This window comes from Mytilus edulis, chromosome 2, assembly GCF_963676685.1.
Source record: "Mytilus edulis chromosome 2, xbMytEdul2.2, whole genome shotgun sequence".
NCBI classification, from domain to species: Eukaryota; Metazoa; Mollusca; class Bivalvia; order Mytilida; family Mytilidae; genus Mytilus; species Mytilus edulis.
In genome coordinates, this window is record NC_092345.1 from 107183520 (window position 1) to 107208163 (window position 24644).

The 24644-nt window shown below is 32.0% G+C and overlaps 1 protein-coding gene across 2 annotated transcripts; it reads right to left on the bottom strand.

Moving 5' to 3' along the window:
- Window positions 1-783: 783 nt before the first annotated feature.
- Window positions 784-24017, bottom strand: LOC139513869 (cingulin-like). 2 transcript variants are annotated; one of them, XM_071302783.1, is made up of 3 exons: window positions 23740-24017; window positions 13992-14043; window positions 784-4402 (listed from the first exon to the last, which is right to left on the bottom strand). In XM_071302783.1, exons 1-3 carry the CDS (start codon window positions 23811-23813, stop codon window positions 2657-2659), a joined length of 1872 nt encoding a protein of 623 aa, XP_071158884.1. In that variant the 5' UTR covers window positions 23814-24017; the 3' UTR covers window positions 784-2656. The 2 variants fall into 2 exon arrangements, with proteins under 2 accessions (XP_071158884.1, XP_071158885.1); XM_071302784.1 differs by lacking the exons at window positions 13992-14043; window positions 23740-24017 and adding an exon at window positions 11325-11425.
- Between the last annotated feature and the right edge of the window lie 627 nt (window positions 24018-24644).

Genomic DNA, 24644 nt, shown 5'->3' on the forward strand with positions numbered 1-24644 from the left:
TGTTAATTAGCTGCGATCTACGTGTACATATCGACATCTTACTGAATTGTCTGAAATGATGTGAACAGTACTGAATTGACATCAAGCGAACTGTCTAAACACTACGTTCCTTACGGCAGTGAATACGTCTGAATATTTACGGAAACGCTGAACATGATGATCCTGTTATTTTCTATATGACCTTTTCAGACTGAATCTCATTTACTAATGATATTTTCAATTAAACTATTTCCATATCGTGAACTATATTCAAAATATACAATGAAGGATCAATTGAAGACTGGATTTTACGACAGAAGAGATGATTTTATTTTGAACTTCCAAACTCTCTATAGCAACATGGCAGCAGCATCAGCATATAGAATATAATATGTGTTTCCCAGTTTATATAAAATCTTAGTACTTGTGTTTCCTATCATGTGGTGTTCATGTTGCTCAATCTTGTTTTGTGCGGAGTGTTTTGCAGGCTTGTTTTTGTAATGCCCTCACTGAAAACCATTAACTTTAAAATGTTCTACACAACGAAATTCATCTACCACGTCAGGAAAGTGACAGTTGTTTCCATTCATATGATATGTTTGATCTTTTGATGTTGCCATTTGATAAAGGACTTTTCGTTTTGAATTTTTCTTCGAGTTTTTTTTTTTTTTTTTTTTTTATTATTTTACTTTTTAACCAGCGGATTTAGTGTAAAGCCAATTTAAAGAATAAAATTCTGTTTTAATTTGACAGTACATGTCCTTGTAAAACGGCTATTTATTCTTTACAGTAAATGAAAAAACATGATTTTCCAACTTTATTGCATATAAAATATATAAATAATTGTGTATAAATAAAATCTAATTAATTAGCTAAATGTTCACCAAGTCATGTTTACACAAATTTCAACTTGTACACCACTATAAAAAAAAATATGCGATATGATTGCAAATGAGACAACTTTTCACCAGAGACCAAATGATATAGAAGTTAGCAACTCAAGGTTCAATAATTTCTGTTTACAAAAACATGATGCTTATCAAGATCTGTTTTAAAAATTCACAATACATGTCTGTACAGAATTTTATTTCTGGTAATTTCATTCAAAGTAAATGGACGAATATTTAAAAAAAAGTTTGATTTTCGCATTTAAAAAAATGTCACCAAATACAGCATTCAGTCTCGTGCATCTAGCTTTCCGATCTCAGCTTTGTCACACAAACATACACATACAAAGACTTACAAACACGCGCACCTGTTAAAATGCAAAATGCATAGATCAGCACACTTAGATGATAATTCAATTTGTTCAAATGCAAACAGGTTTACTCTTAAAATAAAAAAAAAACCAGAAAGCATATACAACTCTACAATTTTGTTTTAACCGTAATTTCTGTCTTGAAATAGAAAATAAAAAAGTTACTCGTTGTTTGATCAAGTTAAACTTCATATTATAAAGTTTTTTTTCCATTTAAAGATTGCCTGACTGATAATGATACAACATGCAATAACACATATCAAAGAAATAACTTGCTTTTGTTGGTTGCTCTGCATCATATTAATACGTTTTTAAATATGATCTCGAGATTCCATATCGACGACATAATTGCGTTCTATATTTTTTTTTCAAATATTTTACCCAATGAGTGCAACATACTTATTTACAAGAATTGTTGCAACTCTTGGCAACCCCAGCATGAATATCTAAGAAACATTTAATCCAACATAAGCATCTAAGAAACATGTAATCCAACATAAGCATCTAAGAAACATTTAATCCAACATAAGCATCTAAGAAACATGTAATCCAACATAAATATCTAACAAACATTTAACCCAACAAATAATTTAGAATGATGTTATATACAGATTATAACAATAATAACAATAGTTAAAGCATTCACCATAAACAAGTTCATCAACAATAGTCACGCATAAGTATGTATTAATTAAATCAGCATCTGTAAATATGTGCGCTAAATACTTTTTAATGTTAGAATGACAAAACTTCTTACACTTAAAAACCACAATGTCCAAAAGGCTTTCCCAAAGGAACAATTATGATCGATGTCCAGGTTTCAATTTCCGATCAGTTTGCATGACCTTTTATTCGTTAAATAAAATTAAAAAAAGCGTTGATTGAAACATGCCCAATCATATATGTTGTAAAATTAGTTTCCTTTCTCACTTATGCTGAGTTCACACGTAAATTGAATTCGATTCTCATTAACTAATTCGAAATAGTTTAATTCGCATTCGAAACGTTTAACGTCCTTACGTCAATTCTAATTCGCATTGCAATGCGCGTCAAATTCCATCTACTGTCCGAACGTAGTTAACTTTTAATTCGTAATAATAACAAAAACGTATTTCTAATGCGAATTGGGTTATTCGAATTAAAGAAGAAGAATGTGTGAACGCGATTAACGAATTCGATTCGCGTTCGATACAAATTCAATTCGAATTAAGTGTAAGTGTGAACGAGGCATCAGCTTATACTTCTCATGCAAAAGACTTCCTTAACAAATATTCAACTCTATACAATCAGAATTAATAATGTTATTATTCAAATTCAAATTGATAATGTTTATCATTCTAGTCTAATACAAACAATATTGTCCAACTGAAAATGTAATCGGGTAAAACTGCACAATAACATTTGACTTCGACCACGTGACTACCAGTCGGAAAGTGGTGATGTTTGCATTGACGAATCTCGGCCTTCGATGAGATAATTTGGCGGCAATCTGGAGGTAAACGGTTGATGTAAAATAGAACGACTTGATAAAGAACCATTTAATGCATGGCCATTGTCATCAGGAAGAGACCTGAAGGAAACATCCGGTCTGTGTGAACTACCCACATATTGAGCTATTACTTCCGGTTTATTTGAACTACCTACATACTTTGCCACGACTTGTCCTCGCTCTTCAGCAATATGCATTTGTTTCTCGCGAAGTTTCTCAGCAATGAATTCCTTGTCTTTGGATATCGGATATAGTGCAGCTTGGAGTGTATTTATCTCTCTTTTTTCTTGTTCAAGTGCGCGTTCTAACTCCTCACATCTGTCTTGTACGTCATTAGTGAAATGCATGATATTTGGCTTGACTTCAGTCTCGACCTCCATGTCCTTCAAAGCAATGTTTTCCTGAAATTTGATAGCAGCTATTTGTCTTTCGATTGCATATCTTTGCAGTTTGTTCCTTTCGTACATTGTCAATAAGTTTGTATGCCCGGAAACATTTATGGTCTTTTTTGTACCTTCAATATCTTTGACCAATTTTATTTTTTCTTCATTCAGAGTTTGCATGTCTGTTTCAAGTTTTGATATTTTCCCTTTAAAGTCGTGCACTTTTAATTCAAGGTCGCTAGTTCTATCTTCTCGCTTCAACAAATTCTGTAATTCCCTTGTCCCTCGTTCTAATTGCGATTCGTGATCCTGAATATTCTTAGAGAGTGCAGATAACCGTTTTGAGAACTGTCCCTCCAACGCCGCTAATTTTTGTAATCGCTCATTCAAGTCTTTTGTTTTCATATCATCTAGTTCCAACCAACGCTTTGCTAACCATGCAGCCTTTTGAAACTTGACAAGAATATCTGGAATCAGTCTCATCAAACTATAAGTTCTGGAATTTTTCACTTTTAAGTGACAGACAGCCTTTTCGCTGTCTTGACTGAACATTTCCGAACTAAATTGAGACTCGTTGTCAATAAGGAAATCTAATTGTTCCTTCAAAAACGAAAGTCTATGTGAGATCTTTTCGACTTCAGTGGAATCGTAAAGGTTTTTGATATCTCTAAACTCCCTACCAAGTAGGAGCAATGCAGCTCTTGCTAACATCTTTTTCCGTGTCGTGTGAATGTTTTCGTCAGATTCCTGACTTCCGGTTTCAGAAAGTCCAAGTTGACTCCATCCAGAAAACGAGGACAATCCTGTTACATGACTATCGAACGTTTTCACTGAGTTTACGCTGATATTTGAAAATGACATCGCTGAATCAACTGAACGTTCACGATCTGGCCCTGTACTTCCGAATTCATAAAAGTATTTGAACAGAGGATTGAAAACTCTGTCTACAAAGTTAGCACGAAGATCTCGTAGGTATTTTAAATTGTTGAAGAACCAAATAAAATATTGTACAACTTGATCGGGTTCCTCTGGTTTCTTTTCTGGTAAATCAGTTTTCTTATTTCTTTGACGCATGCGGGCTTTTCTTATTTCCACCTGTAGAGCCTGTCGTAGTCCCGCCAGTGTGTATATATCACGTGCCCCCTTACAACGTCGTGCCATTTCTCTGAACATTTTAAGGAGCATGTCCACGTTAAAGTTGTCATAGCTAAGGTACACTTTCTCTTCGAAAGCTTTTATTTGTTGGTAGAGAAGGTAACTGCGATATTTTTCTTCTAAAGTCAAAAGGCGTACCTAAAATATATTATTTAACAGAATTAATGTATATAAAAAAGATGTGGTATCATTGCCAATGAGACCACTCTTCACAAATGACCAAATGACCCAGAAATTAATAGCATATTTTACATTGTATGGGACGACATCGCGTTTTTTACATTGTATGGGACGACATCGCGTATTTTACATTGTATGGGACGACATCGCGTCTTCTACATTATTTGGTAAGACAGAGCATATGTAATATTACATGGGACGACATATTTTATGTTGCTTGGAACAACATAGCTCATTTACATTTATTGGAATGACATAGTATAATGTATGTTGCTTGGAATTACATAGCTTGTTTAACAATGCTTGGATCGACATAGCATATGTCACGTTGCTACAAATTTGCAGAGATGGTTGACTGTTATGTAATCTCCGTTTCATAGATGATATCGGATATGGTTCTTATGTCGTTACTACAATCCGTTCCTTTTTCACGAATGTCATCTACCGAATTTAAATTGAGAAAGGAAATGGGGAATGTGTCAAAGCGACAACAACTCGAGCATAGGGCAGAAAACAGCCGAAGGCCACCAATGGGTCTTCAATGTAGCGAGAAATTTCCGCACCCGTAGGCGTCCTTCAGCTGGCCCCTTAAAAATATGTATACTAGTACAGTGATAATGGACGTCATTCTGAACTCCGAATTATACACAAGAAACAAAAATTAAAAATCATACAAGACTAACAAAGGCCAGAGGCTCCTGACTTGGGACAGGCGCAAAATTGCGGCGGGGTTAAACATGTTTATGATATCTCAACCCTCCCCTATACCTCTAGCCAATGTAGAAAAATTAGACTATTTGCCGGGTTTGTAATAACATGGGCAACACGACGGGTTCTGCATGTGGAGCAGGATCTGTTTACCCTTTCGGAGCACCTGAGATCACCCCCAGTTTTTTGGTGGGGTTTGTGTTTGGTATGTTGCTCAGTCTTTAGTTTCCTATGTTGTTTCTTGTGTACTATTATTTGTCTGTTTGACTTTTCTTTTTTCGCCATGACGTCGTCAGTGTAATTTCGATCTATGAGTGTTTAAATGTCCTTCTATAGTATCTTTCGCCCCTCTTCTGTAAATATATTTGAAACTTGCTATGATGCCCCAAATACTATATATAGTGGTTAATATTTATTTTGAATTTAATCCACATTGAAACAGATGCTTTATTTAAAATTTAGTTTTATAAGTAAACAAGTTCGTTATACTTTTTTTATCATAAAGTATGGTAATTGTCCTAAGTGTCTTTTGATGTATATGCGCTACATGTTTCTTTGGTAATTGTCCTAAGTGTATGTCTTTTGATGTTTATGCGCTACATGTTTCTTTGGTAATTGTCCTAAGTGTATGTCTTTTGATGTTTATGCGCTACATGTTTCTTTGGTAATTGTCCTAAGTGTATGTCTTTTGATGTTTATGCGCTACATGTTTCTTTGGTAATTGTCCTAAGTGTATGTCTTTTAATGTTTATGCGCTACATGTTTCTTTGGTAATTGTCCTAAGTGTATGTCTTTTGATGTTTATGCGCTACATGTTTCTTTGGTAATTGTCCTAAGTGTATGTCTTTTGATGTTTATGCGCTACATGTCCTAAGTGTATGTCTTTTGATGTATATGCGCTACATGTCCTAAGTGTATGTCTTTTGATGTTTATGCGCTACATGTTTCTTTGGTAATTGTCCTAAGTGTATGTCTTTTGATGTTTATGCGCTACATGTCCTAAGTGTATGTCTTTTGATGTATATGCGCTACATGTTCTAAGTGTATGTCTTTTGATGTTTATGCGCTACATGTTTCTTTGGTAATTGTCCTAAGTGTATGTCTTTTGATGTTTATGCGCTACATGTCCTAAGTGTATGTCTTTTGATGTATATGCGCTACATGTCCTAAGTGTATGTCTTTTGATGTTTATGCGCTACATGTTTCTTTGGTAATTGTCCTAAGTGTATGTCTTTTGATGTTTATGCGCTACATGTCCTAAGTGTATGTCTTTTGATGTATATGCGCTACATGTCCTAAGTGTATGTCTTTTGATGTATATGCGCTACATGTTTCTTTGGTAATTGTCCTAAGTGTATGTCTTTTGATGTTTATGTGCTACATGTTTCTTTGGTAATTGTCCTAAGTGTATGTCTTTTGATGTTTATGCGCTACATGTTTCTTTGGTAATTGTCCTAAGTGTATGTCTTTTGATGTTTATGCGCTACATGTCCTAAGTGTATGTCTTTTGATGTATATGCGCTACATGTCCTAAGTGTATGTCTTTTGATGTATATGCGCTACATGTTTCTTTGGTAATTGTCCTAAGTGTATGTCTTTTGATGTTTATGTGCTACATGTTTCTTTGGTAATTGTCCTAAGTGTATGTCTTTTGATGTTTATGTGCTACATGTTTCTTTGGTAATTGTCCTAAGTGTATGTCTTTTGATGTTTATGTGCTACATGTTTCTTTGGTAATTGTCCTAAGTGTATGTCTTTTGATGTTTATGCGCTACATGTTTCTTTGGTAATTGTCCTAAGTGTATGTCTTTTGATGTTTATGCGCTACATGTTTCTTTGGTAATTGTCCTAAGTGTATGTCTTTTGATGTTTATGCGCTACATGTTTCTTTGGTAATTGTCCTAAGTGTATGTCTTTTGATGTTTATGCGCTACATGTTTCTTTGGTAATTGTCCTAAGTGTATGTCTTTTGATGTTTATGCGCTACATGTTTCTTTGGTAATTGTCCTAAGTGTATGTCTTTTGATGTTTATGTTTCTTTGGTAATTGTCCTAAGTGTATGTCTTTTGATGTTTATGCGCTACATGTTTCTTTGGTAATTGTCCTAAGTGTATGTCTTTTGATGTTTATGTGCTACATGTTTCTTTGGTAATTGTCCTAAGTGTATGTCTTTTGATGTTTATGCGCTACATGTTTCTTTGGTAATTGTCCTAAGTGTATGTCTTTTGATGTTTATGTTTCTTTGGTAATTGTCCTAAGTCTATGTCTTTTGATGTTTATGCGCTACATGTTTCTTTGGTAATTGTCCTAAGTGTATGTCTTTTGATGTTTATGTGCTACATGTTTCTTTGGTAATTGTCCTAAGTGTATGTCTTTTGATGTTTATGTGCTACATGTTTCTTTGGTAATTGTCCTAAGTGTATGTCTTTTGATGTTTATGCGCTACATGTTTCTTTGGTAATTGTCCTAAGTGTATGTCTTTTGATGTTTATGTGCTACATGTTTCTTTGGTAATTGTCCTAAGTGTATGTCTTTTGATGTTTATGTGCTACATGTTTCTTTGGTAATTGTCCTAAGTCTATGTCTTTTGATGTTTATGTGCTACATGTTTCTTTGTATATTTGTTTTAGAAGTTGGTTAAAAGAACTTTGCAATTTCTTATTATTTCTGTTGACGAAATGATTGCTCCGTAAAAAGGGACAGAATTTGAAAATAAGAAAGATGTTCTCAAACACCTTATTGTGTTATGTTTAGTGGGCCATTTGCATCCAAACTGTTTTACTTTGTATTCGTCTGTTTGGTAATGGTTTTTCGGGTTTTGCCGTGACGTTGACAGTTTGTATTCGACTATTTGGTAATGGTTTTCCGTGATGTTGACAGTTTGTATTCGACTGTTTGGTAATGGTTTTGCCGTGACGTTGACAGTTTGTATTCGACAAATGCGTTTGAATGTCCCTTTGGTATCTTTTGCTTCCCTTTTGTTAAAATGAATTAAAAAGGGATATTGACTATTGTTGTTCAGTTTGGGGAAATTTGTTACAAAAAAGTTCAGATAGAATCATAAAACTTCAAAAAAAGAGTAGCAAGAATTATACTGGAATGCGATATTTCTATTCCATCTAATTTCATGTTTTCTTCTTTAAAATGGCTATCTGTTACCAAAAGAATAAAATACCAACAATCAATTCTAATGTATAAAATTGTAAATGGGCTAACACCTGATTACTTAGCAATACTAAATATTGATGATGTGCAACGCCACAACTTACGATCTGTTTCTAATAATGATCTTTTTGTTCCAAGACCAAATACAATTTTTTATAAAAAATCTTTTCATTATTCTGCAACCAAAGTATGGAATAATTTACCACTCGAAATAAAAAAATGTCCTAATGTGGAATTATTCAAGAAACATAGTCATAATCATTTTCTTGAAAATTATATGCAAGTCAAATAATTTGTTTTCCTCTAACAAAACTATATCAAATATTGTCATTTATTACCCTACAGTATATTTCAATGATTGAATTGTGTACATACTAGTAATATATATTGTAATTTAATGTATGAATGTTAACTGTATGCATGTATTTTGTTTGAGGGCCTCAATGAAAATTAAACTATTTCTAATTGAGTTACCCTCTTTAAATAAAGAATTTATTATTATTATTATTATTATTATTATTATTATTATTATTGAACTGCCCCTTTCTTTTCTTGTTAAGGTTTTTGTTATCAGTCGTTATATCTCTCACCTCCCTTTTTTTAGAACTTACTAAAACCGAAGTCAATGAGAAATCTAAAAATCAAAAAGAAAATCGTCATGTGTGCCCATTCTTAAAATGATTAAACAAGTAAAAAAAAAAAGAATATAGTTCCTCCATTGAATATACACCTATAGTATAGTAACAAAAAAACTCTAACTTATCTTGAGGAATGTTCGAAGCCCTCTCAAAAAGAAAATCCATAACAATATTTATTATCAAATTAGTTAGTAATATCTAATATTCTGGCATCTTTAAATAGGTTAATCGTGTATGTAAATTAAATTATGACGGTGTAAATCGCCTGCCTACTTTTGGGAGCACCCGTGTCATTTACAATGCGGTTTTTAAGGTTTATAGATTTATGCTTATCAATCTAATTTATATTCGTCAGATAAAATATCGTTTCATTTCAATTTTGACAGCATTGATTTACAGACAATATGATATGACTGTTTTTATTTTTATTTTGCATATTCTAATGATAACTAATTTCAGTATTGAGTTTACCATTAAATTATGCATTTAGACTTGTTTGACTTAAAGTATGCCTTTTATACGAATCTATTTTAATTCATTTCACTAACAAATGGGTTAATACAAACTTTTTGTTACTAAACTTGTCTTAATGTTTGACGTATTAAAAATTCACTCGGGAGAAATTCTGAATAAAATGCAAATATTAAAAATCCAAATGACGTAAATACAATAATACTGTGATGTGAACCTTCCATTAGTACACGGACATAGTTAATTTTATTCTTTACACAAGTATTTTTTCGGAATACATATCTTACACAGGTCATCGACTTTCTAATTTCCCTTTTTTGTCAACTTATTTTATATGTGTATAATTTGTTTCAATTTACATTCATGTTATGTTTATAGACTGCTCAAATATAATATTGTTATAGTAGTATTCAGGGGACTTCATCAACACAAACGATGCACTTTTGCTTTCAACATATAAAATATGTTTATAAAGTTAATTTAAAATGAACCATAAACTCTTTCTCAATATACATAATAGTTACAAGTTAACAATTATATCTTAAAAACTGTATGTGATTTACAGAAATACTAATGTCGGCAATCTTCATAAGATTTTTAAATCACTACTAAAGTTGTAGAACGCTGATGATAATATTCAAAAGAAATTCAAATAAGATACGGCAAAGGGAATGGACTTAAAAGAGTATAAACTACTTAAACTTAAGCATGAAACAACACAAGTATGTTATATAGATAACCTGGATATTCGTTTATGTCAATCAAATTGATATACTACTGTTTATAACAGCTTTTACTTATAGTCAATACAAATGGCTTGTTTCAAATAAATGGTTAAGATTTACTACTAATGATTTATGAAATGTTTGAACAGTCGAATCAATGTTCTTGTGATAACGTTGATATGTGACTTTTATAGCTCCCATAAGGTATATACTAACACCTATGTGTAACCATGGGTACTCAATGTGGTTAATCAATTAAACTACTTCACTATTTGTATGTTTGTTATTTCAGTTTTCTATCACTGAACACTTCTGTTTTAAGTATTCTTACTATTCTCAATTTTATATCTATATGATTAATAGGAAAAGATCAAAATAATATAAATCTATTTGTCGACTTTGAGGGTTTTATTTTCTCTTTGCATTGTTTTATGTTATCTTGTCTGAACGTTGCTAGCACACAGTCTTGCTTGAATCGGGTGACTATTTTTTACAAAAGACGTATTTTTATATAAAAAAAACCTCTTAGTAATATGTGTACACAAAAATAAAAAACCAAAACTTCGAAAGTCAAAAAAGTTGCACTGAACACTCAGTCTAAAAATTTAATCATATTTCAGTAAAATCGAACTAAGTCAAAACTAGCAAACACTTCGTGAATATTTAGGACGAGAACAAGCGAATTAGGTACGGATTTAAATTATAGAGTAAGAAAATGAATGGATAATTAAAACCGAGGAAAACACACATTGGCTTTGTGTCCTCTGTTTCAAATTCAAACCAATAAAAAAAAATTTAAACGGCCACGCATAAATCGAGTTATTTGTCACTTCAAAATCGTCCAGTGGCAAACATTTGATGCCTGTGTATGGTGAGGTAGTGTTTTAACATAATTATAATATTGAGAAAAGATTGCTCAAAAAAAGAAATCATTCACAATTAGATATCAATTTACAGCTGAAGATTAATACATTGCTGCCTCTTTTGATTTAACGCCCAAATTTAAGTGTATAAACTGAAAAAAACGACCAATCAATCAGTGGATCTACAGCTAATTAGGCTATTATTGCAAAAGTATGACAGAAAATAAGAAAAATAGCTAATTCAACTAAAGCTTATATTAACATTTTTGGAAAATAAAACCTGTCAAATAAATCTTATTTAACAACTGACCTGTTGAATCAAATGTTTGAAAGTTATATCCATATCAAATTCTAGACTGACAATTGGAATTTACAAATATTTAACTTCACATCGTTAAAATTGAATTTAAATAGTCACAGCAGTCTATGAATTGTTAGTATTGATCAATGGTAGTTAAAACACAACAACGATATAGATTTTTGAGCAAATCTACAGTTCTCTAACAGAAACGGATGTTTATATGTCCAAACCTGAGAATCAATAAATACACGAATATATTGTCACTTGGCGGGAATAGTTCGTAAATGGCCTGCAAAATCAATTACACCATAGGCACCATGTATTGCTTTATGTAAACACGTGAAGACTCGTGTAAAGACGAACTCGTTGGCTGTATAAGCAAAAATACAGCTATGATACTCATGAAAAATGAACCATAGGCTGTATGAAAAATGAACCCTTAAAAACCCGTGTTAAAACCCCAAACAGGAAGGATTGTGCTTAATTTTCATATGATGAAGACATAATCTTTTAATCGGTTTAATTAAGATCTGAAGCTGGCATTATGAATACAAAACGTGGTTTGTTCTTTCCAATAAAGAAAATTCGATATAATCAGAAATGATTAATTGACATATTTCATATTTTTTTTATTTTACTTGAAAAAAATATCCAATAAAAGAAGAGATATGAGTATGATAAGATTAATAATGACTTACTGAATATTGTGAAACTTTTTCTTATGCAACTTCCTTTTTTTATAATCACCAAAAAACTTGTATAGCTAGTTTAAATCCTACCAACAATAATTAGACTGTCAAACCGCTATGTTAACACGATATACTTTTACTAAAGCAATTTTTTTTTAAGCTCATTTGACTATGTAAAACATGTTTCCTGCCAGATAGTTATAATAAAGGCGTCATGTAAGGTATTTATTGTGAATGTTTCCTGCTAGGTATTTAGGATAAAGGTGTCATGTTAGGTATTTATTGTGAATGTTTACTGCCAGGTATTTATGATAAAAGTGTCATGTTAGGTATTTATTGTGAATGTTTACTGTCAGGTATTTATGATACATGTGTCATGTTAGGTATTTAATATGAAATGATTACTGCCAGGTATTTATGATAAAGGTGTCATGTTAGGTATTTATTGTGAATGTTTACTGTCAGGTATTTATGAAAGAGGTGTCATGTTAGGTATTTAATATGAACGATTGCTGCCAGGTATTTATGATAAAGGTGTCATGTAATGTATTTATTATGAACGATTGCTGCCAGGTATTTATGATAAAAGTGTCATGTAAGGTATTTATTATGAATGTTTCAGGAATATGACCATTGTTATATTATAGTTCGTTTCTGTGTGTGTTACATTTTAACGTTGTGTTTCCGTTGTGTCAGGGTTTTTTTTTCTCTTATTTTTGAGTGTGAATTCACATTACTATAAGACGTGTCACGGTACTTACCTATCCCAAATTCATGTATTTGGTTTTGATGTTATATTTGTTATTCTCATAGGATTTTGTCTAATGCTTGGTCCGTTTCTGTGTGTGTGTGTGTGTTACATTTTAATGTTGTGTCGTTGTTCTCTTCTTATATTTAATGCGTTTCCCTCAGTTTTAGTTTGTTACCCCGATTTTGTTTTTTGTCCATGGATTTATGAGTTTTGAACAGCGGTATACTACTGTTGCCTTTATTCCTGCCAGCAATTTATGATAAAGGTGTCATGTTAGGTATTTAATATGAAAGTTTACTGTCAGGTATTTATGATAAAGGTGGCATGTCAGATATTAACTCCATGCATGTTTCCTGCCAGGTATTTATGATAAAAGTGTCATGTCAGGTATTTATTGTGAATGTTAACTATTCAGGTATTTATGATAAAGGTGTCATGTCAAGTATTTATTATAAATGATTAATGCCATACTTAATCAAATTTTAATGGTGAAATACTTTGCAAGCATTACCAATATATTTTTTTTTCAACAATGTTTTGGAGTTTTGGATCCTCAATGCTCTCCAACTTTGTACTTGTTTGGCTTTATAAATATTTTGATATGAGCGTCACTGATGAGTCTAATGTAGACGAAACGCGCGTCTCACAGTGGCGTACTAAATCATAATCCTGGTACCTTTGATAACTAATTAGTATTCCATATGGATCATTTTTTATACTTTGAATAACTGGATTTACATTTGCAGTATATCTATATTTCTGTTTATATTGCTTATTTGACGATCGGAGGTATTCGGAGGTCAACTCAACAGTTAATTAGATAGCGTCTAGACTAAAATACAAACGAAACGAAGCTACATATTATCGAGCCGATGTCTGGTATATTGTTTATTTTATACTTTTTTTTAAATAATTTTGATAAATGTTTTATACATCAAATAAGAGAATTTAAATCAAATCGGTAAACATGCATTTGACAGCTAGTGCATAAGATTTTCTACAACGATATACGAGTGCCGTCTTGATAACAAAAACACGAAATTGTATACGTATTTGCACATTTTTCAAACATCATTATGTTTAACATGATCACAAACAAATTAAAAGAGTAAATGCCTATAAATAGACGAAGAGAGATAGAAAGACAGAAAGAAAAAAAAAAGAAAGTAAGTCAGTAAGTAAGTCATTTAAACTGACGAAATGCTAATAATTCAATTTGCTTGTAGTTGTCTGTACCTGTATCTTTTCAGCAGTTTTATGACTTTTCGAAGTTTCTTCATCTGTAGAACTGAAAAAAAAGAAATAAAGAATACAATTGGTCTGTGGCATCAATCTTCTACTTGTTAAAGCATCCTTTACTGTGCAGAGACTCTGTTGATCTTTAAGTACTCAGATTTCCTAGAATAATGTCTGTATTCAGACCGGACAAGACTTTGTGTTTTTACTTTTCAAACAGACACCTGAGAGCCGTGGTGTAGTGGTTAGTGCATCGGACTTCTAACACAAAGGTTCCTGGTTCGATTCCCGTCTGGGATGAAAATTTCAGGGACCCAATTTTCGGCTCTCCCTTGACACCATTTGCGAGTATGGTCTTGAGGAAACGATGATAGTCCGTCGGAAGGGGACGATAAATGGCTGACCCGTGTTAAGAGAGAGCCATATCTCTTGCACGTTAAAGACACCCTTGTAGATTTCGAAAAAGAGTAGGCTAATGCCGCTACAAGGCAGCAGTCGCATCCGCAAAGTGGAAAGGGATTAATATAAGTTGCAAAACTTGTTTCCCAATCCACTATAAATAAATATGTTTAAACTAACAGACACCCTGTGGTCAAATGAATTAAAGCGGGGACTATGTATTTACACAAATATCACAGACAAATAGACGTCCTTTTTGGCAAATTAATCAGACCGGTTATCAATGTGTATTTATACGTTCCCTACATACATACAAACAGACATTTTATAACACAAATTAAAAGTAACATTTCTGACTGTGTATTTATACGTTCCCCACTATGGAAAGCCAACAGGGTCAAAATTCTTAATTCGTAACTTGTCAATTCGTAACTTGTAGTTGTGTAATTTCATAATTCGTAATGCGTAAATTGTCAGTTTGTAACTTGTATATTTGTAATTTCAAAATTGTTAATTCGTAAATTGTCAATTAGTAACTTGTAACTGTGTGATTTCAAAATTCTTTATCGGTAAATTGTCAATATGTATATTGATGCTTTGTAACTTGTAACTTGTCGATGTGTGAAATGTCAAAGTGTTAAATGTTGTTGTTGTTGTATTATGCCAACGATCATTTTGACGACAGATGGCCATACAATATATTCATATTTTACCACGGGTGTGTACTCAAAGCATTTGAAGGACGTCATGTTAGAATCAGAAATAGAAGGAATGGAACTGCTTTGATATGGAACACGATATTGCAGTTTTTGCTGAGAATGTAGTAAGATCGCAGTATGAACGTAGAAAATCGTGGTAAGAACGTGCAATAATCGCAGTAGAAGCGTGGTATTAAGATCGTGTTGCAATCGGATAACTCGTGGTATGGTCGTAGCGAGTACGTGATGAGCGTAGAAAGATCTTGATAAGCGTAGTGAGGTCGCAGAATGAGCGTGGTGAGAACGTGGTATATTCGTAGCGGGATCGTTGTTGAAGCGTAATGAGAACGTAGTAGCATCGTGAGAGCAACGGAACTTTAAATTTTCATGCCGCTCATACCGCGACCTCACCACGATTTGAAATTATTCTAGATCGCGGTGAGCGTGGTGCGATAGTGGTCTAGTGGAACTGGGGCTTTACAAACTGACTATTTACGCATTACGAATTATAAATTACACAACTACAAGTTACGAATTAAGAATTACCCATTGGCTTTCCATACCTCACAGGCAGACAGACAGACATTTTATTGCACAAATGAATAATTACATTAGATGTATGTTTACTTATAATACTTTATTCTGATTGGCTAGCTGCACATCACTAGTTATTCCGTAAGCAGTTGCATTGCTCAATACAACTTTTCATTCATGATAACACGTGGTCCAACAATAAAGTGCACAGGTGAATTAGATAAAAAAATATATAAAATTCGTGTTTTCATGATCATAGCTAAAAAATGTAATTATAAGTATTGAATGCTTCTTTTTGTAACTTTATAGGGTTGTAAAAACGTTGACCGTGCGCACATTTTTAGAATGAAGCGCTTCCGCGCTTCATACAAAATGTACTTCGGTCAACACTTTTACACCCCAATAAATTTACAAAAAGAAGCATTCAATTCTTAAATAAGACCGATTGTGACTGTGCATTTATACATTGCCTAAGACTAAATGATATATCCTCTCGACATATCAATTATACATGATATGCATGTGTATGTATACGTTCTCCAAAGAAAGCTACAAACATCGTTTTGGCAAATTTATAACACCAGGTATATTATATGCACAGACAAACAGACTTTTTCATTCATTCAAAGCAAGCAAGATCAGACACAAGTAAAACATACTTATGAAGTTTTCTCCACAATACAGTAAATATATTAATACAGAAAATGTCTGTTTGTCAATGCGGAATATATAAGTATCTATGTGGGATAGTGAGGGTATTTTTTTATGTACTTGTTTGCTCATTGTTGACCACTGACCTTGTATCATGTATGTCTGTAAACACTGAGATCACACTAAAGTAGGTTTCAATAACCATAACATATTATTGTTAAGACATATTTCAAACCTATTTTTACCTTTTCTGCACTGAAACTTTAAGAATTCGACAACATTACATTATTGTATAGATATCAAATAGTACTATTTGAACTCTTTGTCATCCTAAAAAAATAATTTGGCAGCACAAAAATAAACTGATTTGTAAATATACCTCTCCCTAAACCTATCATTATACGACAGACTTTTCAGTCAGTCTTTTCATGTGTAAATATATACACATGATTAGTAAAACTAAAATAGACTGAATAATGTGACTACTTGGGTGAATTAGAGGGTTATGGAGTGAATTATGATTTGTATGCACTATACAGAACCCAGTAGTAAACATGTGAATGAGAAGAATGAATGGTGTTCGACAGTGATCACAAATTCTGTGTAAAACGATTTACTTTGCAAGGTACCCATGCAAATTAAGATCACCTATCAATATATTTACACGTAAAAAACGTTTTGACCTTATTAATCTTTATGAATGCTGTACCTTTTTGTGCAAGTACGGAGTAGTTAGTTTAAAATGAAAATAACACCAAAACCAAGAATAGGCATCATTTCGATGGGAACTCAATCTTGACAAATCGGTTTATTTTATCGTGCGTTCTCGATTTTGAAAACATGGCAAAGGACGATTTAAATTAAAAAAACACGGATTTGACTAAATTAAATGATGTAAAGTAAAATCACAAAAATACTGAACTCAGAGGAAAATTCAAAACGGAATGTCCCTAATCAAATGGCAAAATCAAACACATCAAACGAATGGATAACAACTGCCATATTCCTGACTTAATTTGGTACACATATTTTCAAATGTAGAAAATGGTGTATTGTACCTGGTTTTATAGCGCTAAACCTCCCACTTGTATGATAAATTCACAAGAATGTTTATCATTTGATTGTTAAACTATCTCACTGTTTATACCTATACCATTAAGGAACAATATACACTTAGTTGTTAGTTAATCTATATTCTTATTCAAGTAGCGCGTGTTTCTGGTTCGAAGCAGCAACTTTTATAACGACTTTGAAAAAAAAACAAAAAAACATTTCCACGGCAACATAATACAGTTTTCAAAAACAGAAATGCTTTAGGTGCCCGTAAAATATGTCATGTTCTGAAAAAGTTACAGTTGTCATTGTGGCGAATTTTATGAGAAAGGTGTTTCACAATTGATTGCAATCATATTTTCTTATCTGATTCACAATTTTTACCATTTCAGCACCCCAAATCTTTTGATTCCGAGCGACATACATGTCTTGTTCGTCGAATTCATTATATAGGCGCTGCCACTGAAATCAATAGCTACAACCAACGAGGCCCCTGCCAGAACAATCCGCCATGTAGTAATTGATTTGGTATTGGGTTGATTTATATAATATATATTGTCTTCTGTGTTTTAGGTAATAAATTATGTAAATGCACTATAGATTTGTACAACAACAAAACAACAATATGTAGTAGGGTTTCATAGGAAATCCCATAGGCTAAGTTTTAAATGCATGTAGTTTCTACCCGAAGAGTTATATACTTTGGTTTTAACTTTTCATTGATACCACAGTAACTTTGGCTACACTTTCAAATAGATTTAAAAGACTTTTTTTCGTTTGAGATTTATGGATTGTTTTGAATAATTTGTTTATAGTGATCAATGCAAAATGATAAAATGAATTTACAGTCTAACTGAGTGTAAGTTTCTGTATGATTCTTCAAGAATTACAGTGTACACTTACCACGGTGCTCCAAGTTCAAAGAAATTCACACAAAGATGATTAAAGAGCTCAAAAATGCATTTATTTTACATATAATTTAATGGACATTTAACTTTAAAAGTAGGTTCTTTATGTGTAAATTATGTTTTAAGGACTCATTAGACGTATTATATATATTATAACACCTATGTCTAATCAAAAACTGGAATTACTTTGTACGAAAAAACTCTTCTTAAAAGTCCTTATTTAGTATCTTCGTGGTAACTTTATTCCTCACTTCTTTATAAGTTAATTTCTACTTTCTATCAAATACAAATTTAAGCAAGGAAATAGCGATTGGAATTTATAATTGATAATGAAATATCAATTGTAAATAACTTTATGTTTCTACTTTACTATACAGAAGTTTCATCAAGCACTGTCAATTTTCATACAAGTATGACTTTGCTTTTTTGTATGTTACGTAACTTACTGCGATAAAAGGAACAGAAATATTATGACATAATGATTATAATACAGATATATTAGTGCACCCTACCGAGAACAAAAGAACTTATTCTCCCTTTCTGACAATGATGTCATGTCCTTTACAACACAATTCAATATCAATGACTTAATATCATGCATTGAACTTTTATGAAGATTAGAACACAAGATTTGATCATATCTAGACTATGATGATTTCTCCAAGTGTCAGGTGTTGTTCTGTCGCCAAAAGGGGACGACAAAAATCACAAATGGTCCACTATCATGTAAGGAGCCATTTCTTTCAAGCAAGATTTCTTAATTAAAAAACATTGTTAGACGTACGCCTAATTTTAGTTGACAGTTTCTATAGGAGCAAGATTTCTAATTTAGAAGCTACGAGTAGACGTACACATAATTTTAGTTGACAGTTTCTATAGGAGCCAGAATTCTAATTTAGAAGCTACGAGTAGACGTACACATAATTTTAGTTGACAGTTTCTATACGAGCAAGATTTCTAATTTAGAAGCTACGAGTAGACGTACACATAATTTTAGTTGACAGTTTCTATACGAGCAAGATTTCTAATTTAGAAGCTACGAGTAGACGTACACATAATTTTTGATGACACTGTAAGCATTGGAGTGCTATAGTACTTCTGTGGTTTAAACAAAGAATATATAACCTCCTTGGTTTAAGTCATGCTCTGGTAGTATCGCTACCTTCGTACACAATATCTAAATTATCATGATTCTTTCACGACATGACTTTTTATGACTAAACATGAAAACCTGAATATTTTTCCAAAAGGAGATGCACATGAGGGAGGGGACAACATTTTGGTATACGTATTTGTTTACAGAATAAGTCTGTGAATTTGTGACAGGCATACTTAATCAAAACGACCCCCTTCTATGTATACGCATCCCAGATATGCCATAGCTCTTTGAAATTATGTTAAGGAAGTCGATGAAAATAACACGTTATGTAAACTCTGAGCGTCCGTAATCGGCCTTCAATTCATCATAAAACAATTTACAGGACCCGGTTTAGATGTCATGATATTTATCAGAGGTACCAGGATTATAATCCAATACGCCAAACGCGCGATTTGTCTACATAAGACTCACCAGTGACGCTCAGATAAAAAAAGTTATAAAGCGAAACAAGTACCAAGTTGAACAGCATTGAGGACCCCAAATTCCAAAAAGTTGTGCCAAATACGGTTAAGGTCATGAACATTTATTAAAAATCATTAAAACTGGACTAATAAAACGCATAATTGTGTACATAAATTTCAATGGAAAGTCCAAATATGCGTGAGTTAAGACTTTTGGGCCACTTTACTTTAGACCGATAATAAAAAGGTCAATACTCAGAAAATATGATATTTTCTATATAAAGGACTGACTACTTCCTAAAAAGAGTAATTTCTTGATTATGTCCAGACTTTTCACTATAAATGATGGTTTAGTCATAAAGATTTAAGTAGTGTTGATGTGCACAAAGAGCAAAAAGGTAAATAGAAAAAAATCTGCCACAACGACAATGTCATAAATATGATAATGAATTATCAAGATGATATCTTAGTTAGCCAACAGTGATTTATCTATAATATAATGTATAGTATATGTAAAATAATCAAAAAGGTCGAAACAGGGTGCATTGATATTATTTATCTCACGGAATATATTATGTATTAATCATTGTAAGGTGTCGAATACAATCTGAACATTTTGTATTCATTTGTGGTTAATCATAAAAAAGACTTTAGAAAACGTTTCTTCCCCATTAAAATCTAATTTATTTTCATTATTCCAGAATCAATTAAAGTGTTAAATATTTGGGATGAGTAAACGATTTAGTATAAAACCATCAAAAGCAATAGAAATAAACACTATTATCCTTGAAAATGACAATCATTACAATTTATGACAATCATTACAATTTATGACAATATTTGATTATGTTATGATTTGTATGTCATGGTGTTCCCTTTACCAGTTCAAACCTATAACTCTACCACATCTTTGCTAACTCTTTTCACCAGGAATTTAAATGAACATAAGTTATACAATAATTCGGTTTTATCTTTTTACCAATAATTTTTGAACCACGTCAAAGACCGAATTTATTAATTTTTAATTGACGTCAGTTTTTGTATTGAACTGATACAGTTGTAGATATCATTTACATATATCTCGCCACGTCATTGGTGGAACATATATTCTTTTATTATTATTAACATTTTTTTAGTTTAGTAAATTAAAGATTTGAAGATTTTATGAAACACTCAGACACAGAAACATGCGTAATATCAGATTACAACAACAGCATAACATAAAAGTGAAATCAGTCTGATGTTACAGTATTTGTTCATAGATTTTATTAAAATATTCATATTGTTCTATTTGAATAAGGAGTGCAGAACTATTTTCATCCCTTTTTTTTCTTCTTAACTGTAATCTAATGTTGCCGACGATAAAAACATTGTAAAGATATTTTTAAAATACGATAGTCTATATTTTAATTAGACTGACGCAAATGATACACAATAAAGAAGCCCGACAAGTACTTCAAGAAACTCCTGCTTTTGCCATATGTGTTCTACAGTAGGTTATGAAGGTGCATATTTATTTGTAAAATATTCAATTCGTCTTGAATGGTACTGAATATTACTAGTATTCTGTGATTTAATACGCTATATTGACAGTTTTTCTGCATTTAGAAATATTGGGTAACAGATTTTTTTTCAAACAACAAATACAAAATCTGTGACCATATGAGTTTTTACATTTCTAAAACGGAAATGTCTGTATCAATAACATACATTTTGTTTTCCTTACAAAAATCTATGGACAGGAAACTGAAGATATAATAGATTTTAGAAACTTTTAAGTATGTTTTGCGCCGATTCGATGTGCTTGTATACAAATGCTCACCTGTTTTGGAAGAATTCAATCAGTAATATCACAGAAAATAAAAGAGAAAAATATATTATTTTTTCGATTTTCAGTTATGATCAACAAGCCAAAGGGTTTTAATCTGACTTCTTTACATAATTGTATACAATTCTCTTTAGCGAATTTAGGACAATAGAAGAAAGTTCGTTTATGCGTCGTTACTTGTGAATGAATATAACTAGTTATAAATTAACAAAGGGATTAACATCTCGTGATATAACAAGCAAAACATGTAAACAAATTAAGATCAACACCAAACTACCATTTTTTATTAGCTGTTAATTTAGGGGATTGAAAGGGTCAAAGAATAAATATTTATGGCCTTATAATGGAGTAATGAAGCCCAAAGATAGATATAAAATGTTAGAAAGATATAACAAAATCCTCCATCCACACCACAGGTTCAAAAAGATTAGTCAAAATTGATAAAAATCTATTTCAGTTGATATAGATGAAGGTGACATAATTTTACCTATGTTCAAATCTCATAATTCGATAAGGAAACGACAAATCAATGTAGAAAACAAAAGTAAAGGGAATCGCATGAACTCCTAATGGAGCGAGATCGGGTTCGTCCACTGATATGCATACACCACCCGCCATGCGAACTCGCGCTCAGTAACATTTAACAATCAGGAAAGAAGTTTACAGATTAGACGACTTTTCTTTTTTTCAAATGTGTAAGACCGCAAAAACATTCGTTGAGATTTCAAAACATTGTATCGGTCATCCAATTCGTCATGGTGGCCGTAAATAAACGCAACGGTAGTATACCGCTGTTCGAAATTCATAAATCGATTGCGAAAAAACAACAAATCCGGGTTACAAACTAAAACTGAGGAAAACACATCAAATATAAGAGGAGTACTACGACACAACAGAAATGCAACACTTAAATGTAACACACACAGAAACGAACTATAATTTAACAATGGCCATTTCCCTGATTTGGTACAGAACATTTTTTTAAAACAAAAATGGTGGGTTGAACCTAGTTTTGCGGCTAGCTAAACCTCGCACTTTTATGGCAATGTCAAATTGAACATTAAAATGACATTACATTACAGGACTACAATACAACTAAATGCAAGAATATTCAGGACAGAGAAATACACAAAAAAACGTTACAATAGGACATTTTGCAAGCTAACAGTTATCAAAGGTACCAGGCTTATAATTTAATATACAATACGTGCGTTTAAACTTATTTGTTGTCAATTTCAATTATTCTACCCCGTTACTCTGTAAAAAGTAAAATCACCAAAAAAAAAACTGAACTCCGAGGGAAATTCAAACGGAATGTCCCCAATCAAATGGCTAAATCAAAAGCTTTGTAAAAATAGCCGTGTTCAAATGAGCACAACATATGTTTGCCACATGCGCACAAATTTAATGTTTAATTGTTATTCTAATTATTTATAGGGCTTTAAACGCAATGATCGTTTATTTATGTAATTTAAAGTATAAAGCCATTTCCATGTAGAAAATCATCGTTCTTTTTTATTTTATATCTAAAATTTGTTCATTATTCTGTCAAAGTGCAATTAAACTGCAATTATTTACAGGATTTGGTAAAGAACTCAAAAGTGCGCCTTAAAAAATATAGAAAAAAATTAAAGTAAATACTGTAATCTATATTTCTGTCAATAAAGTAAAAATATGAAAACATTTTAATTGGACCTGTTCTGAAACAAAGTTATTGGGATATTGATATTTGCTTCTTTAGGCATTCGCTGCAATTTGGACCTTATTTAAAACAAGAATTATATAAATTGGTTGGCATTTTGACGGGGGGAGGGGGAATCACAAAACACACTGCATTTAAAAAATCTTTTTTGTAGCGTTCACAGAATTGCTGTTCTAATCAACATCTATATCAATATACTTGTAACTACTTATTCTTTCTTCTTTATAATTGAAAACTTCAGTCGGATTTGGTTTTCCACAAAATAAGATCTTTTAAACTTTATAGCAGATTTTGATAACACAAATAATTTGAGATACAATAATAACAGTGTCATTATTTTTTTATTATTTATGTTTTTTAGAGGTAACTTTTTGCATTTTAAATAAGAACAATATATTGTTTTGCTATTAATTACCTTGTTACAGTAATTCTTGGAATCGATGGAGGAACGGCAGTATTAGTCATCTGTTCCTTTAACACCATGTTCATGTCCTTCTTAACAGTATTTCACCGTCTTTTTTAACAGTATTATACGTCCCTTTATTGTTATACTCTCACATAGATTAAGGATCATAACAGGATGATACAGTACAACTCAAGAGTATATCTCCTGCTTATATATTTGATAAATGACATTGACTATTAATTTCCCATCTGAAATTACACCTGCAAAGTTTCACCTAGAAGTGTGATATAACGGAGAAGTAACATTTATTTATTTCAATAGAGACCAATATGATTCGTTTTCTCAATAAAAACGACCCACTGCGCCACAAAAACCGATTTCAATAACATCATCCAAGCATACAATCAAATCTTAATCGACTTAAACGCAATTCTCTATTTTTATTTGAAAACCTTTTGTTCGTCTTTGTACACTTCAAACAATGTTTATTTACATCATCTTGACTTGAAAAGTAAATACCTTTAATCCCTTTAACATCTTTTGTTGGTGTCTTTTGTCAATCGGTATTACAGAATATATGTGTTATATCTTTTCTTATAATTGTTTGCAGTTGTTCACTTACTTTTGTTAATTGTTAATCTTATATATGTTTTTTTTTCTATATTAGATTTTTCTTCTGGCTACCAGCTTAAATTTGCAAGTAGTTGAAATTAATGGTTTACAATGTTAATATAAACGTATGTAATTTTGAATATTTGAACGGCTGACTTTCTGTATAAAGTATTCTAGTAGTTGGAAAGACTGCCAAGTAGTGAATGAATGTATTTTTGAAAGGTTGGCTTTTAATATATATTCATAGTTGGAAGTAAAATCACAAAAATACTGAACTCCGAAAAAAATTCAAAACGGAAAGT

Excerpts from the sequence above, each read along its gene's own strand:
- LOC139513869 (XM_071302783.1), bottom strand. The coding sequence starts at position 23,813 with ATGAACATGGTGTTAAAGGAACAGATGACTAATACTGCCGTTCCTCCA. Across the intron at positions 14,044-23,739 it reads CCAAGAATTACTGTAACAAG|TTCTACAGATGAAGAAACTT; the intron begins GTAATTAATAGC and ends CTTTTTTTTCAG. Across the intron at positions 4,403-13,991 it reads AAACTGCTGAAAAGATACAG|GTACGCCTTTTGACTTTAGA; the intron begins GTACAGACAACT and ends AATATATTTTAG.